Source organism: Rhamphochromis sp. 'chilingali', assembly GCF_963969265.1.
Source record: "Rhamphochromis sp. 'chilingali' genome assembly, chromosome: 5".
Lineage (NCBI taxonomy): Eukaryota > Metazoa > Chordata > Actinopteri > Cichliformes > Cichlidae > Rhamphochromis > Rhamphochromis sp. 'chilingali'.
In genome coordinates this window covers 25,161,997-25,178,035 of record NC_137932.1, presented here as the reverse complement: position 1 = coordinate 25,178,035, position 16,039 = coordinate 25,161,997, and the positions used below count along the sequence as shown (strand labels likewise).

Genomic DNA, 16,039 nt, shown 5'->3' with positions numbered 1-16,039 from the left:
ACAAGAGCTCAGACGGCTCCAGTTTTTCATGCTCAGGAACCACAAACGCATCAGCAGGCTGGAGAATGTGCACCTGAGAAGCTTTACGCTTTGTAAACATGCCTACATTGGTAAACAGAGGGATTTTAAAAGGTTTATGATTTATGTAAAAGCACCATAATATGTAATTTCAACAGTGTACTGAATTTTGAATTAAAGCTAAACTCCTGAGCTGCTCTTTTTAGCCCCGTGTAATTTACGTTTGTCAATCTTTACAAACGGAAACTTGCCAGCGAACTGAGGATAACCTCCCCCCCCCCCCCCCCCCCAAAAAAAAACAACAACAAACAAAACCAAACCAGACAGTGTGACAATGGTATAAATAGCTGTTTTCAGTTCAGTGCATTCAGATCTGTTATAGTTTCTATTTTGTAGAACTTGTTTTCTCGTTTGGATCATGGTGTCAGGAGTCAGCTTTAAATCAACCTCAAGTGTATTGAAAACGCAGTGTCCGCAGTAAATGAGCTGCTAAAGGTGCAGGATGGGCTATCATGACAACGTTTCAATGCACCGCCGTTTCAGTTCATAAAACCATTCTGCTATGTTTGTGTTCTCAGGTTAAAGGTGGATAACAGTCTGCTGTTTGCGCAACAGTTCAGACGCAGGCAACATTTTTCAGTCTAATATTGGCGTTCCAGTTTCTGTGTCTGCATACATATTTAAATAACCGGATAAAAAACACGACCCATTATACAACATTATTATATCTGGAGACTTTAACCATGCCACACTGGACTCTACTCTGGCTGCTTTTCACCAGTTTGTGAATTGTCCCACAAGGAGCAACAGGACAATTGACCTACTGTATGCTAATGTGAGAGATGCATACAGAGCCACCCCCCTCCCCCCACTAGGGAAGTCAGACCACAACTTGGTTTACCTACAGCCACAATACACACCCCTCGTCCAAAGGCAGCCGGTCACAACGCGCTCCATCCGGAGATGGACCCCAGAAAAGGAGGATGCTCTGAGGGACTGTTATGACACCACAGACTGGGATGTGCTCCTGAGCCCACATGGTGAGGACATAGAGGGGGCGACACACTGTCTTACAGACTACCTCAACTTTTGTGTGGACACGGTCGCCCCTGCTAAGACGGTACGGTGTTATCCTAATAACAAACCGTGGGTAACACAGGAAGTCAAAGCTGTCCTCAACATGAAGAAGAAGGCTTTCAGGAGCAAAGTGAAGGAGGAGATGAAGGCAGCACAGCGGGAGGTGAAACGCTGCCTGAGGGAAGCAAAGGACACCTACAGGAGGAAGGTGGAGCAGAAGTTGGAGAGGAACTATATGAGGGAGGTCTGGAATGGTGTGAAAACCATCACAGGCCACAACACCAAGAAAAGCATAGTGGGGGGGACTGTGGAGAAGGCAAACGAACTTAATAACTTCTTCAACAGGTTTGACCAGCCCACAACCCCCTTCCACAATCACCTTCACTACAGAGTCCAATCCCCACTCTCCTACCTCCCTCACTTCCCCCCCTTCCTGACACCATGACACCCCCCTCCTCCAATCCCTCTCTCAGCAGCAAGACATCTCCCCCCCTCCCCTCCTCCCAAACATCTCCCAGTGTCACAGTGGATCAGGTCAGGAGACAACTGAGCTTCGCCCCAGAAAGGCAGCAGGCCCAGACAAGGTGTGTCCTAGGATGCTAAAGGCGTGTGCTGCTGAACTTGGGGAGCCGCTACAACAAGTCTTCAACCTCAGTCTGCGACTGGGGAGAGTGCCCGCCCTATGGAAGACATCCTGCATCGTCCCGGTCCCCAAAAAGAACCGGCCCAATGAGCTGAATGACTTCCGACCGGTGGCACTGACGTCACATCTTATGAAGACTCTAGAGCGGCTCTTCCTCAACCTCCTCCGACCACAGGTACAACATGCCCAGGACCCACTACAGTTTGCATACAAGGCGGGTGTCGGAGTGGAGGATGCCATCCCGTACCTCCTACACAGAGCCCACTCACACCTGGATGGGGGAAAAGGCACGGTCAGGATCCTGTTTCTTGACTTTTCCAGTGCCTTTAATACCATCCGGCCCTGTATGCTTCAAGAAAAACTGAACAGGATGGAGGTGGACCCCTGCCTGGTGGCTTGGATCTCCGACTACCTCACCGACAGACCACAGTACGTCAGGCTGAAGGACATCACGTCTGACACAGTGGTCAGCAGCACAGGAGCCCCACAGGGAACTGTGCTGTCCCCTCTTCTCTTCACCCTGTACACCTCTGACTTCTGCTACAACTCTGAATTATGCCACATTCAGAAGTTTGCAGACGACACAGCCATCATGGGGTGTATCTGGGATGATCAGGAAGAGGAGTACAGAAGTCTGGTGAGGAACTTTGTCGCATGGAGTCACACAAACCACCTGCAACTCAACACCTCAAAGACTAAGGAACTGGTTGTGGACTTCGGGAGGTCTAGAGCAGGTCCACTGCCGGTTCAGATAGAGGGGGAGGAGGTGGTCAACAAGTACAAGTACCTCGGGCTGTGGGTGGACAATAAACTGGACTGGTCATGCAACACAGAGCACCTGTATAAAAAAGCCCAAAGCCGACTGTACTTCCTCAGGAGGCTGAGGTCTTTTAACATCTGCAGGAAGCTCCTGAGGATGTTTTACCAGTCAGTGGTTGCTGGAGTACTTTTCTATGCTGTGGTGTGCTGGGGGAGCAGCACAGCAAAGAAGGACTCATCCAGGCTGGAGAAACTGATCAGGAGGGCTAGCTCTGTGGTCGGCATGAAGCTGGACACTCTGGTGACAGTGGCAGAGAAAAGGACATTAAAGAAACTGATGGACATTATGAACAATGCCAGACATCCTCTGCACACGGCCATAAACAACCAGAAGAGTCTGTTCAGTGACAGGTTGCTTCTCCCAAAGGCAAGAACTAACAGACTTAAAAACTCCTTTGTCCCACACGCCATCAGACTGTTTAACTCCTCCCTGGAGGGGAGAGGGAGGGGAAACAGGAGGACAAAGGAGGGGGGAACAACTAAGGTGTAGTGCCTCTTCACCTCACTGTGCAATACCTTTTGTGCAATACTTTTGTAATAGTCAACGGTGCAATAGACTCAATACTTGAAATGTGCAATTCACTTGTATTTTTATTTTTATTCCTATTTATTCTATTTATCCCCTTCGTATATTTTATTTATATTGTCTCTGTATTTATATATATATGTGTGTGTGTGTATTATATATATATATATATATATATATATATATATATATATATATATAAAACACCCAGCACGCCCCTGCGGGCGGTTTATCCTTCAAGCTCGGGTCCTCTACCAGAGGCCTGGGAGCTTGAGGGTCCTGCGCAGTATCTTAGCTGTTCCCAGGACTGCGCTCTTCTGGACAGAGATCTCCGATGTTGTTCCCGGGATCTGCTGGAGCCACTCGCCTAGCTTGGGAGTCACCGCACCTAGTGCTCCGATTACCACGGGGACCACCGTTACCTTCACCCTCCACATCCTCTCGAGCTCTTCTCTGAGCCCTTGGTATTTCTCCAGCTTCTCGTGTTCCTTCTTCCTGATATTGCTGTCATTGGGAACCGCTACATCGATCACTACGGCCGTCTTCTTCTGTTTGTCTACCACCACTATGTCCGGTTGGTTAGCCACCACCATTTTGTCCGTCTGTATCTGGAAGTCCCACAGGATCTTAGCTCGGTCATTCTCCACCACCCTTGGGGGCTTCTCCCATTTTGACCTCGGGACTTCCAGGTTATACTCGGCACAGATGTTCCTGTACACTATGCCGGCCACTTGGTTATGGCGTTCCATGTATGCCTTGCCTGCTAGCATCTTGCACCCTGCTGTTATGTGCTGGATTGTCTCTGGGGCATCTTTACACAGCCTGCACCTGGGGTCTTGCCTGGTGTGATAGACCCCAGCCTCTATGGATCTTGTACTCAGAGCTTGTTCTTGTGCTGCCATGATTAGTGCCTCTGTGCTGTCTTTCAGTCCAGCTTTGTCCAGCCACTGGTAGGATTTCTGGATATCAGCCACCTCCTCTATCTGCCGGTGGTACATACCGTGCAGGGGCCTGTCCTTCCATGATGGTTCCTCGTCTCCCTCCTCTTTCTTAGGTTTCTGCTGCCTGAGGTATTCACTGAGCACTCGGTCAGTTGGGGCCATCTTCCCAATGTATTCTTGGATGTTCCTTGTCTCATCCTGGACTGTGGTGCTGACACTCACCATATATATATATATATATATATATATATATATATATATATATATATATAATATTCTGTAACTCTGTAACTTCTGTCGGTGCTGTGCTTTTTTGGAAATCGAATTTCCCAGAGGAACCCACCCGAGGGATTAATAAAGTTCTATCTAATCTAATCTAATCTAATCTAACATCCCAGTTTCAGTGTTACTTAAGTTTAGTTATTGTTAAATTGGTGTTAAGCAGTTTTGTTACACTTAGATAGCACAGAGGATACTTAAATTTGACAAAAGTATACTAGAGGTGTGCTACAAGGTGTCTTTAGCTGTTTGTGTATCCACAAGCGAATGTCAGGAACATCTGTCAGTCAGTGGTGACACACCCACACAGACCTAAGAAGAAGACTGATTAGCCTGAGTAAGTGAAATATGGAAAGGTTGTTATTCCTCCGGTGTTCAAGACATTTAAACATTACGATAAAGGTAGCTTTGAGCGCTGTAAACTAACTTTCTGGATAAATAATGTTGAAAGAGTAGAGAAAAAATAAAAAAGCTTCACTCTTGTCAAAAGTAAACATGTTAATAGACATATGCTCATAGCTCGGTATGCAATACTCAGTGCTTGCTGCTATTGTTATCCAACCACTGCACTTCCATTTTGCTGCTACTCGGCATCTAAAATGTCAACTGTGTCATTGTATCCTTGAATTTCCCAACTGTGGGACCAATAAAGGCTTTGTTGTCTTAGCTTATCTATGATTCTTTACCTGGCCTTATATTCCCGTAACACAAAATCATCACTAGCCCCATGCACGGAGCGATCGGCGGTAGCTCGTTAACGGAGATTTGCCGTGTTGTGGCGTTAAGGTCATTTCAACGAGATTAACCTGAAAGCACTAGTGGGAACACGACGAATATGACTGCACATTTACGCCGACATCATCCTAGTGCAAAGACAAAAACAACAAGCATGCTACTAACTTTAGCCGAGTCATTTAGACAGCTGTTAGCACATGATTCTCCTTATGCTGCTGAGAATATAGCCCAGAAGAAGCGGATAGTATAGCTTTTATTTTGGAAAGAGACATTTCTCTGTAATAAACTCTCTTTTCCAAAGATGAGTGATTCCTCAATCAGATACAGGGCTTGCAATATCGCTAGCCCGACGTCCCGGAGCTAGCGATTTTTTCAGTCGGGCTACCAAAATCTATCTCTTCCCTGCCCGTCGGGCTATTGTAGGAAAAATATATGTCAATGCTTTTGCATTCTTTCAGAAATGTAGCTGGGTAATTATGTCATTGGCATCGGTGAGCCACTGTCAATATGTGACATATTGAAGTCGCGTTTGAATTTGCGCTTGTTTTTTTGCTTTCACTTTGCAATCATGCGAACTGTGTATAGAGAGCGACAGCACTGATCTGTGAGTGATGATAATTTGCGCACCAATTCCTCTGACATCGTCTTATTAATCGTTAGCTTACTATGCAAACATGACAAGTGAAATCTCCCACAGCTTACACATGTGAGAGGTTGATCGCGCAGAGAATCGCTGAGCTTATGTGAGTGAGCGTGTAAAAGCATTTCAGTTCTGCTGAGCCAAATAAGACAGGTCAGGGTGAAGAAGTGACAGCCAAAGAAAAGCTTACCACAAAACGGAGAAGTTATGACAAATCAGACTATAAGGCAAAAAGAAAGTGCAGCTTTATGGTTTCATGGACAAAATAATTTCTGTGGCTGCAATATGACGAGCTAAATAACCAGGGCTGCACATAAGTGGTCCGCAGGTGCGCATTCGCTGTCAAAATAAAAAACACGCACAAGGGTTAGGGTTAAATTTAAAAACTGTACTTTTGAGTTAAAATATATATTTATAATTTTAATAAATGACAAATTAAAAATGCATGAACATTTTTTTGTATCGAAAAAATATCGAACCGTGACACCAAAGTATCGAACCGAACCGTGAATTTTGTGTATCGTTGCACCCCTAATAAATATATATATATATATATATATATATATATATATATATTTTATACATACACTGAACAAAAATATAAACGCAACACTTTTGTTTTTGCTCCCATTCCCCATGGGATGGACGTAGAGACCTAAAATTCATTCCAGATACACAATATAACCATCCCTCCCAAACAGTGGTCACAAATCAGTCCAAATGTGTGGTAGTGGGCACATCTGCCATATTGAGATAATCCATCCCACCTCACAGGTGTGCCACATCAGGATGCTGATCTGACATCATGAGTAGTGCACAGGTGTACCTCAGACTGCCCACAACAAAAGGCCACCCTGGAATGTGCAGTTTTTTGCGCTATTGGGGGTCTGGGGACCCAGAACCGGTCAGTATCTGGTGTGACCACCATTTGCCTCATGCAGTGCAACACATCGTCGCATGGAGTCTATCAGATTGTCAATTGTGGCCTGTGGAATGTTGGTCCACTCCACTTCAATGGCTGTGCGAGGTTGTTGGATATTCGTGGGAACTGGTACACGCTGTTGTATACGCCGGTCAAGCACATCCCGAACATGCTCAATGGGTGACATGTCCGGTGAGTATGCTGGCCATGCAAGAACTGGGACATTCTCAGCTGCCATCTGCCCTGAACAATGTGAACCATGATTCATCCGTGAAGCGCACACCTCTCCAACGTGCCAGACGCCATCGAATGTGAGCATTTGCCCACACAAGTCTGTTACGGCGACGAGCTGGAGTCAGGTCAAGACCCCGATGAGGACGACGGGCATGCAGTTGAGCGTCCCTCAGACGGTTTCTGACAGTTTGTGCAGAAATTGTTTGGTTGTGCAAACCAATTGTTCCAGCAGCTGTCTGGGTGGCTGGTCTCAGACGATCTTGGAGGTGAACCTGCTGGATGTGGAGGTCCTGGGCTGGTGTGGTTACACGAGGTCTGCGGTTGTGAGGCCGGTTGGATGTGCTGCCATATTCTCTGAAACGCCTGTGGAGACGGCTTATGGTTGAGAAATGAACATTCAATGCACGGGCGACAGATCTGGTTGACATTCCTGCTGTCAGCATGCCAATTGCACGCTCCCTCATTGCTTGTGGCATCTGTGGCATTTTGCTGTGAGACAAAACTGCACATTCCAGGGTGGCCTTTTGTTGTGGGCAGTCTGAGGTACACCTGTGCACTACTCATGATGTCAGATCAGCATCCTGATGTGGCACACCTGTGAGGTGGGATGGATTATCTCAATATAGCAGATGTGCCCACTACCACACATTTGGACTGATTTGTGACCACTGTTTGGGAGGGATGGTTATATTGTGTATCTGGAATGAATTTTAGGTCTCTACATCCATCCCATGGGGAATGGGAGCAAAAACAAAAGTGTTGCGTTTATATTTTTGTTCAGTGTGTGTATGTGTGTGTGTGTGTGTATATATATATATATATATATATATATATATATATATATATATATATATATATATATATATATATATATATATATATATATATATATATATGTGTGTGTGTGTGTATATATATATATATATATATATATATATATATATATATGTGTGTGTGTGTGTGTGTGTGTGTATATATATATATATATATATATATATATATATATATATATATATATATATATATATATATATATATATATATATATATATATATATAGAGAGAGAGAGAGATGTTTTTGCATGCGTTGCACATAAAATATAACAGGAGAAAATAGAGAAAAGCATTCAGTATTTTCTATAAAATACTTAAATGTGGCAAAAAAAAGTGCAAAATGTAAGACTGTAATAACTGGGCAGCATGGTGCCTGCTGTTCAGCCTGGCCAAACCACCTCTACATCACAAGCATTGCTCACTGTGGCCGACGAGCCAGGAAAGAATATTCTGGAGAGAATGCTTCTCCGCATGCATCCTCCACTGTTTACATGCGTGGGGACAAGGGTCACACACCTTCCATAGCCATGCACAAAGAAGCCCCTTCAGTTTGGTTTAGGAATAGAGAATGTGGTGGGAGGTAAAGAATAATAAATCGTGGCTGGCCGATGAATCAATTGTGAACCAGAGCAGCCTAGAGGAAAGTCACGTTTTCCCAGTGTCTCCACTGTCCTCTATTTTCCTTTAAAATAGCAGAAATCACGGTTTTGCTTTTATACCTCTTTAATGTTCTAATATCTAAGTGAGGCATTAAAAAGCTAGTGATTAAATACCATCAGATGGGGGTAAATAAAGTCCCAATGATTGAAATAAACAGTATAAAAAAACACAAACAGTATAAAAATGTACAAAGTGTTATCTAGAATTTCCAGTTTCACACACTTAAAGTAGTAACATGAGTTTTATGTTTCAGTGATTGCGTTTCCAAAAGCTCTGAAGTCCTTCCCAGGGTCCTCCTCTCACTGTGTGTTCACAGCGTTATGTGGAATAGCACTCATGCTTTTCGCTGCTGTTTGTTCTCTCACAGCCCTCACCTGAGGTTCAACAGCCTGACCCTCATTTCAACACACGGTTTCCCCGGCGACTACAACCACGAGGACGCTGGATTTCTGTCCACAAGGTGAGTGAACAGAACAACATGCACATGAAAATGGAAAACCTTGTTGTGCCATCTCGTATTCCCAAACATGTTGGATATATATCGACATACCATCAGACAGCTGGAAAAGCACCAGAGTGTGTGATTATTTTAAGTGTAATTAAACTCAGTTAAAAACAGTGTTTTAGAAGGAAAAATGTAAACGCAACATGACATTATTATTATTTCAGAATATTATGAAAGAAACTTTAAAAGCAATGTTATTTGCCACTATGTGAGGCAACCTCTTTCACATTAATGAATCAGACACATTTGCAGATTCTTGTACACGTTTCCAAGTTTCAAGTTTTATTGTCATGTACAGATAAACACTGTAGCCACATTTATCCATAATGAAATTCTTTGGCTCGTGCTCCTCAGCTTTACATGAGCATATAGAGAGTGTGCAGTTATATTGAGAAGAAAATAACAGAAAATAGCAGTGGTAGTAATAAAATAATAATAATAATAATAATAATAACAATAACAATAACAATAATAATAACAATAAAAAGGAGAGGAAAAAAGTATTAAATATTAGAGAATTTAGTTGGTATTTACATTTAAGACAAGTTGGTATTTACAAGTTTGTGCAAGAGTATCTGCAGGTTGTACAAAGTTGTGCAGTGAGCATTTAAGTAGCATTTGTTGAAGTGACAGTGTGCAGAGTCCTGTTATTGTAGTGAGTGTGTAGTGTTGTGTATGGAATGTCAGCAGTTCAAAAGTCTGATGGCTTGTGGGTAAAAACTGTCCCTGTGTCTGGTAGTGTGGGTCTGGATGCTCCTGAACCGCCTGCCGGACGGCAGGAGTGTGAAAGGTCTGTGTCTGGGGTGGCTGGGATCAGAGAGGATCCGCTGTGTCTTCCTCATGCAGCACTGTCTGTAGAGATTCGGCATGGCTGGCAGTTCAGTCCTGATGATGCGCTGTGCTGATCTCACCACCCTCTGCAGAGCTTTGTGGTCCAGACCATTACAGCTGCCACACCAAGTGGTGATGCAGCCAGTCAGAATACTTTCAGTGGTGATTTTCAACCGTGATTTCCACAAACATTAAGAACATTTGTACACATTTCTTTTTAAATTGAGCCGAATTCTGTGCCAGAGACCGGCCAACAAATGATGACAGACACTGACATTGTCAGTGCATATTAGAAATACAGATTTCTAACTGAAAGTGCATCATCATCATTGTGGAGGCTTGTATTAGAAAATTAGCATCAATATAATTCTATTAGTTTAAGTTTCTTCTTCTCATCTTCATGCAGTCATGCCTACAGCAGCAGAGACTTGGCCCAGATCCCAGTGCGTTCCTTCATCAGAGTGGTGACGGGGAAGTTGGTGGGCATCAGAAGGAAGTCCAAATACGTCCTCTTGTCCAGTGGGGAGAAGGTGCCCTACGACCACCTCATCCTCTGTACTGGCCTGCAGTATCGGGTGAGATGATTGGTTCTTTTAATGTGAGTTGTAAAAAGTCTTTCCTCTGACAGCAGAGCTGTTGCTGCAGTGTGAACTGGGTGAAAAATATTTCTGACTTATGTGTGCTGTTTGGTTAGAGAAAATAGCAGAAAACATCTCATTACAATGCAGTCACATCCACCTGCACCACCCCCACTACACACACACTAATAACCATGAATCAGAATGATCAACTTTTTTTATAAATTCAACAAAAATTGAAGCATGAGCTGTAGAGAAGTGTTTTTAATCATAAAACAGTTGTATTTCCCTGCATTAGATAGCAGAGGTGTCCCTAATAAAGTGCTCAATGAGTGTTTTCAGTAGGTTTTTTTTTTTTTTGCTTAAGCATCAACAGGATTCACAGACTACACTCGAGCCATACCTGAGTTACAAAAAACAACAACATAATATGACATCCTTGTGTCGCCGATGTTCCTTTGGCATTATAATTTAGTTCTAACTTTAAGAGGAGAAAAAAAGCTATTTATAGCTCTTTAAAGCTGACACAGCTGCAGCACTTAGACAGGTGAAATAACAACAAAATGTTTGTTTCTGACCTGAGGCTAAGAAATGGGCAGGAAAAGACAGGAATTAAAATCATAGACAACACACAAGAAAAAGCCAACTGTCAAAGTAAAACAGGAAACATACAAAAGACAGAATAAACAGGGACTGTGTCTATATGTCAGGTTGGGTATCAGACGCCACGTCTCTGGGGACATCTCAGGCCCTCCAAGGTTTGGAGGCCTATCTCCACCCACCACCACTTCCCCTGCCAGTGGCGGACTCCCTCAGGTGTCGGTGCGTTGGTGGTTCTTTGTGCCTGGGGGTGGGCGTCCGGGTACACACCGGCTCACTCCTTGGCGGCCGCTTATCGGAGCCTGGAGCCTGGGGCTCGCTCGGGCCACTTCGGAGGTGGGGTGCCCCCGGCCTCTCGGCCTGGGGCTCGGTCACTCAGGCACAGCTGGCTGCCGGCGGAGCTCACGGGCGCGTCACTGCAACTCCCCCTGGCTTCTGCTCCGCGGCTGCTGAGTGAGCCCTCATCTGGGACTCTCCTCAGCTCTTACTGGGACAGTGGCGCGGCTGCCCCTCTGTTGGTCTTCCATGGTCTCTTGTGTTCTGGGGGCCTCTGGATGTCTGGAGTTTTGATCTCCTCCATACCTGCTTCACGCCCTGGAGGACGGGGCTGTGGCTCCCCCACACCCTCTAGCAGATCGTTACATGGAGAAACCTTTGGAATGCAAGCATGCTGATCCACACAGGTATGCACACAGGTGTACACACGGGTGTTCACAGATGCGAACTACAGCTTTCTTGGCTGCTGCCTCAAAGCACACTGTGCGCTGTCTATCTTGCGTGCTGCACAATATCGTTTATTACTTAGTATCTACTGATATCTACTGCTAGCTAGTTTATTGTGATGGTGCCGTTTTTTTTATTATGTTGCTCTTTGTTGTTTGCTTTCTCTTCTGTTTTTTTTCTCCATACAGGTGACCCAGGTGTTTTGTTTTTTTTGTTTGTTTGTTTTTTTTTTCTTCCCCCCCTTCTCACCGTCTCTTCTCCCCTTTGGTTTTCTTTCTCTCCCTCTCTTTCTTTCATTCTTTCTCCCTGTCCTATCCCCCAGTCATGTCTGTCCCATTTGTAGCAACTGAAAATAAAATAAATTCATAATTATAATAAAGGTCAATCAAATGGACCAATATGGCAAGGCCATGATGATCCACTTGGTAAAATAAATCCGCTTGGCATCTTTCTTGGCCTTAAGACAACAATTCTGATGGCTAAAGATCCAAACGGGACACAAAACCCCCCCCCAAAAAAAAAAAAAAAAAAACAGAATAAACAGGGAAAGTTTAACCGAGAAGGCACATACATGAGAGAGGAGAGAGAACAGACTGGGGAGATTAATACAACAATGGAATGAAAAACAGGGACCAGAACTCAATAATTTCATTTGAAGCTCACAAAAAATAAAAAACATTGTCAGCATGAGAATAAAATCAAAACAGTGATCCAAATCAATAAATATAAAAGAACCAAAGCTTACGAACATCCCCACACCCTCGGACCACGACAGCAGGTCTGTCACACTGTCTTGTTATATGATTTTTGTCCATGCTGAAGGACACTTTGTACATAATGGTGACGCACAGCATTCCTTTCATGATGTCTCCTTTTAACTGTTTGATATTGCATGACTGAAATGTAAGAAGTTAAAGAAATGAATTTAATTTGTTTTGTGTGTGTGTGTGTGTGTGTGTGTGTGTGTGTGTGTGTGTGTGTGTGTGTGTGTGTGTGTGTGTGTGTGTGTAGGTACCGTGTCCCACTGGTGTAGATGTGAGCCAGCCTGTCACAAACAGCCAGCTGCACTCCACTCACAGCAGATACACTGGGCCCGTGCCCTCCAACCTCTTCACCCTCAACGACCTCCACGACTGCATGGCTGCTCGCCGCTGGCTCTGTGCCAACTTTTTGGAGCTGGAGGGTAAATGGAAAGCCTCGCCTACACACACACACACACACACACACACACACACACACACACACACACACACACACACACACACACACACACACAGAGAGAACACCTAAAATTAATCTGTAGTAGTATGTCATTACTCAGCCAGTCGCTGCTGAAGTGCCCCGGTATAATTAGCAGCTAATTAGCTGCAGAGAAATCTTTCATCTCCGTGAATCAGGTCGGCCTCTTCCATCCATTTTCCATTATCATATCACTTTCTGAGAGCCGGGCTTTTCAGAGCAGGGAAAATGCACAGTGTCATTAAGCAAAATTAATCTGCTCTCTGAAGGAATTGTGCAGTGATCTAGAGTGAGGCTTTTATACATACTAATTAGCTGATTCCAGTCATAAAGGAAAACCATTAATACATGCAAATTGCAGAGACAGACCTTTGCAGATACCATGTTTATTTCCATATTTTAATAATAACAACAGAAGGAAAACAAAGAGTGTATGTAAATCTCAGCCTTCGAGTGTAGGGAAGTTTCTCTGATTTGCCACAAATCCAACAAAAATAGAAAAAACAAAAACATTACAGTTGATCTTTAAACATTTTATTACCCTGCTCCAGCAATGTTCATGCAAGTATCATTTTTAATATAATATGCTCTGTTCATTTCCACCAACACAGAGATTATTAGCACTTCACAAAGATGTCAGCAGGGACAGTTGTTTATATAACTAATGTGTCCTGCATGGACATGACAATTAATATTTACGAAATGAGCATGTGCAGCTGTAAGCTATTAAATATAATGTTTCCTCTGTTTCCAAGTAACAAAACAACATATGATGAATTCATGAAGCCATATGAACATGTGCAATGACAGAAATCCTAAAGCTGACATGCTAACTGAACGTATTAGTGTGTTCACAAAATTAGGAAAAACACATCCAATGAGAAGGAAAGACTGCATTTAACGGGATCTATTTTTTGTGCATACTAATCGATGTTTTAGGAATGAGGGTCTGTTTACAGTGTGTTTTGTGTTGTTTTGTGTTTTTTCTCAGAAGCAGGGAAAGTTTTAATTTTTTTAAAATGTTTATGGTCACCGAGAGTTGAAAATTTTTGACCTTCTGGGAAAACCCAGCTGTCCAATCACAGTTTAGGAGGGGCAAGACAAAAACTATACTGTCCAACCATTGACTGCTAAGCAACAATGGAGGAGACGTTAGTACTGCCTGTAGCAAAATTAAATCCCCAAACTACCAGAGTAATTATACGGAAGATCATGATTAAAGTGGCATTTTGTTTCCCTGTGGGTGTAACAGTTAAGCAGCAGTCAGGTGGAGTGGAGTTCATGCAACACTTTACTTTTGTGGATATCGTGTATCATAGCAACCAAAGGAGCTCAGCTAATAAAACACTCCCAACCACTCCTAGCTGCATTTTGTTTGTGTATTTGTGTGAGATGGTCAGAGTATGTGGTAGTTTTCCAAAACAAACTACTGTGTTGTGTAAGCTCTTTACCGTCAATAGCAATGATATTTGTAGCATGTGATCATGGCTTATATAAATCTAACTCATCTTACCGCAGCTCTCATTCAGTACCATGGACAGAGGCCATGAACAGCAGCCCGTGAAAGCCTTCAACTCCTCCTGTGCTGATAAAACTAGACAAGAAAGGCATTTCTGAACTTGCCTCAGATTATACTAAAAGCAGATTAAATGTAGCAACTTCAATTCAGTTGTAATTATATTGCAATATAATAATATGAATATATATAAATATATAAATATAATCACAAAAACAGTCACCTTGAGGCACTTTATATTGTTAGATAAAGATTCAACAGTAATACAAAGATAACCCCAGCAATCTGATTCTTTATTTAACAGGAAGCCAATGAAGAGAAACCAATATAGAGAAGAGAAATATGCATTCTAGTCCCTGTCAGTACTCTTGCTGCAGCATTTTTGATTAACTGAAGGCTTTTCAGGGAGTTTTTAGGACATCCTGATAATAATGAATTACAGTAGTCCGAGCTAGAAGTAATTAATGTATGAACTAGTCTTTCAGCGTGACTCTGAGACAGGCTATTTCTAATTTTAGAGATATTATACAAATGGAAGAAAGCAGTCCTACATATGTGTTTAATATGTGCATTGAAGGACATATCCTGGTCAAAATGACTCCAAGATTCCTCACAGTGTTACTGGAGGCCAAGGTAATGCCATCTAGATTAAGTGTCTGGTAAGACACTAAGATTTTATAGGGCCAAGTACAATAACCTCAGTTTTATCTGAATTTAAAATCAGAAAATGTATAGCAGTGGTTCCAAAACTTTGCTAGACCCCCTTTGTTTTACAAGAAAAATGTCCCCCCCCCCTAAATTACAGGTGTAATAAAATAAACTACTAGCTGTTTTGCGCTACGTCCACACCTGCACGGGTATTGATGTCATGGTCCTGGGCCGTGTTGGCCCAGTATTCTTAGTTCTCTTGTATTTTTGTATTCAGTTCCCTGTTTAGGTTCTGCTTCCTGAGTTGCCCTGTTATGTTGTTCCCTGTGTGCTTTCCCTTTGTGACTCTCACCCCCTGTGTGCCCCTCTATGTATTCATGAGCCCTTGTCCCCTTTCGTGTTTTATTCCATGTTTTCCCCAGCCTGTTATGTCTGTGTTCTCCCCGTGCTCTCTCCTCCTGTCTGAACCTCTGTGTACTTCCTGTTTGACTCTGCCCGTCTCCCGTCAGTGTTATGTTCACCCCGCCCTGTCTCGTTATGGTTATCTGTGTCAGCTGTGTTCCCCGTGTGTTCCCACTTTCCTCGTTAACCCTCTGTGTATTTCTGTCTGCGTCTTCCTCTGTTCGGCGTCGCGTTCTCCCTCATGTTGTGTGTTACTCTCCCCGTGGTTCCTGGTACATCTCATGTTTAGTTTTTCCAGTTTAGTTCAGTACTGTTTTGTGTTTCACCTTTAAGCCAGCATTAAAACTGTGATCTTTAAGTTTATCCCCGTGTCTGTGAGTCTGCATCTTGGGTCCTTCTCCTGCCTGCCACACAACGAATCATGACAATTTTTGAAAATGCAACTGTTTCGTCCACACGTAAACGGCTTTTCGAATCACCGAAAACGGAGATTTTTTGTGTTTACGTGTGGATGAGGAATACAGAGTTCGTCACGCAATGTTAAAGGTATGTGCCTTTTTTCACGTCACGCTGTGCGCCACGTTATTGTTTACATGAGATGAATTGCAGAATGGCAGATAGAGACACAATACTGTTAATCTGACTATCTGCAGGTTTTACACACTTACA

At 43.3% G+C, this 16,039-nt stretch overlaps 1 protein-coding gene across 2 annotated transcripts in view; it reads left to right on the top strand.

Annotated features, from left to right (window-relative positions):
- Nucleotides 1-16,039, top strand: part of cfap61 (cilia and flagella associated protein 61) — a 52,766-nt gene that overhangs the window by 25,667 nt on the left and 11,060 nt on the right. For both annotated transcript variants that reach the window (XM_080882111.1, XM_080882110.1), the window contains exons 16-18: nt 8,696-8,788; nt 10,071-10,239; nt 12,577-12,748. In XM_080882111.1, coding sequence (XP_080738237.1) covers nt 8,696-8,788; nt 10,071-10,239; nt 12,577-12,748 — 434 coding nt within the window. The remainder of the gene's footprint in view (nt 1-8,695; nt 8,789-10,070; nt 10,240-12,576; nt 12,749-16,039) is intronic.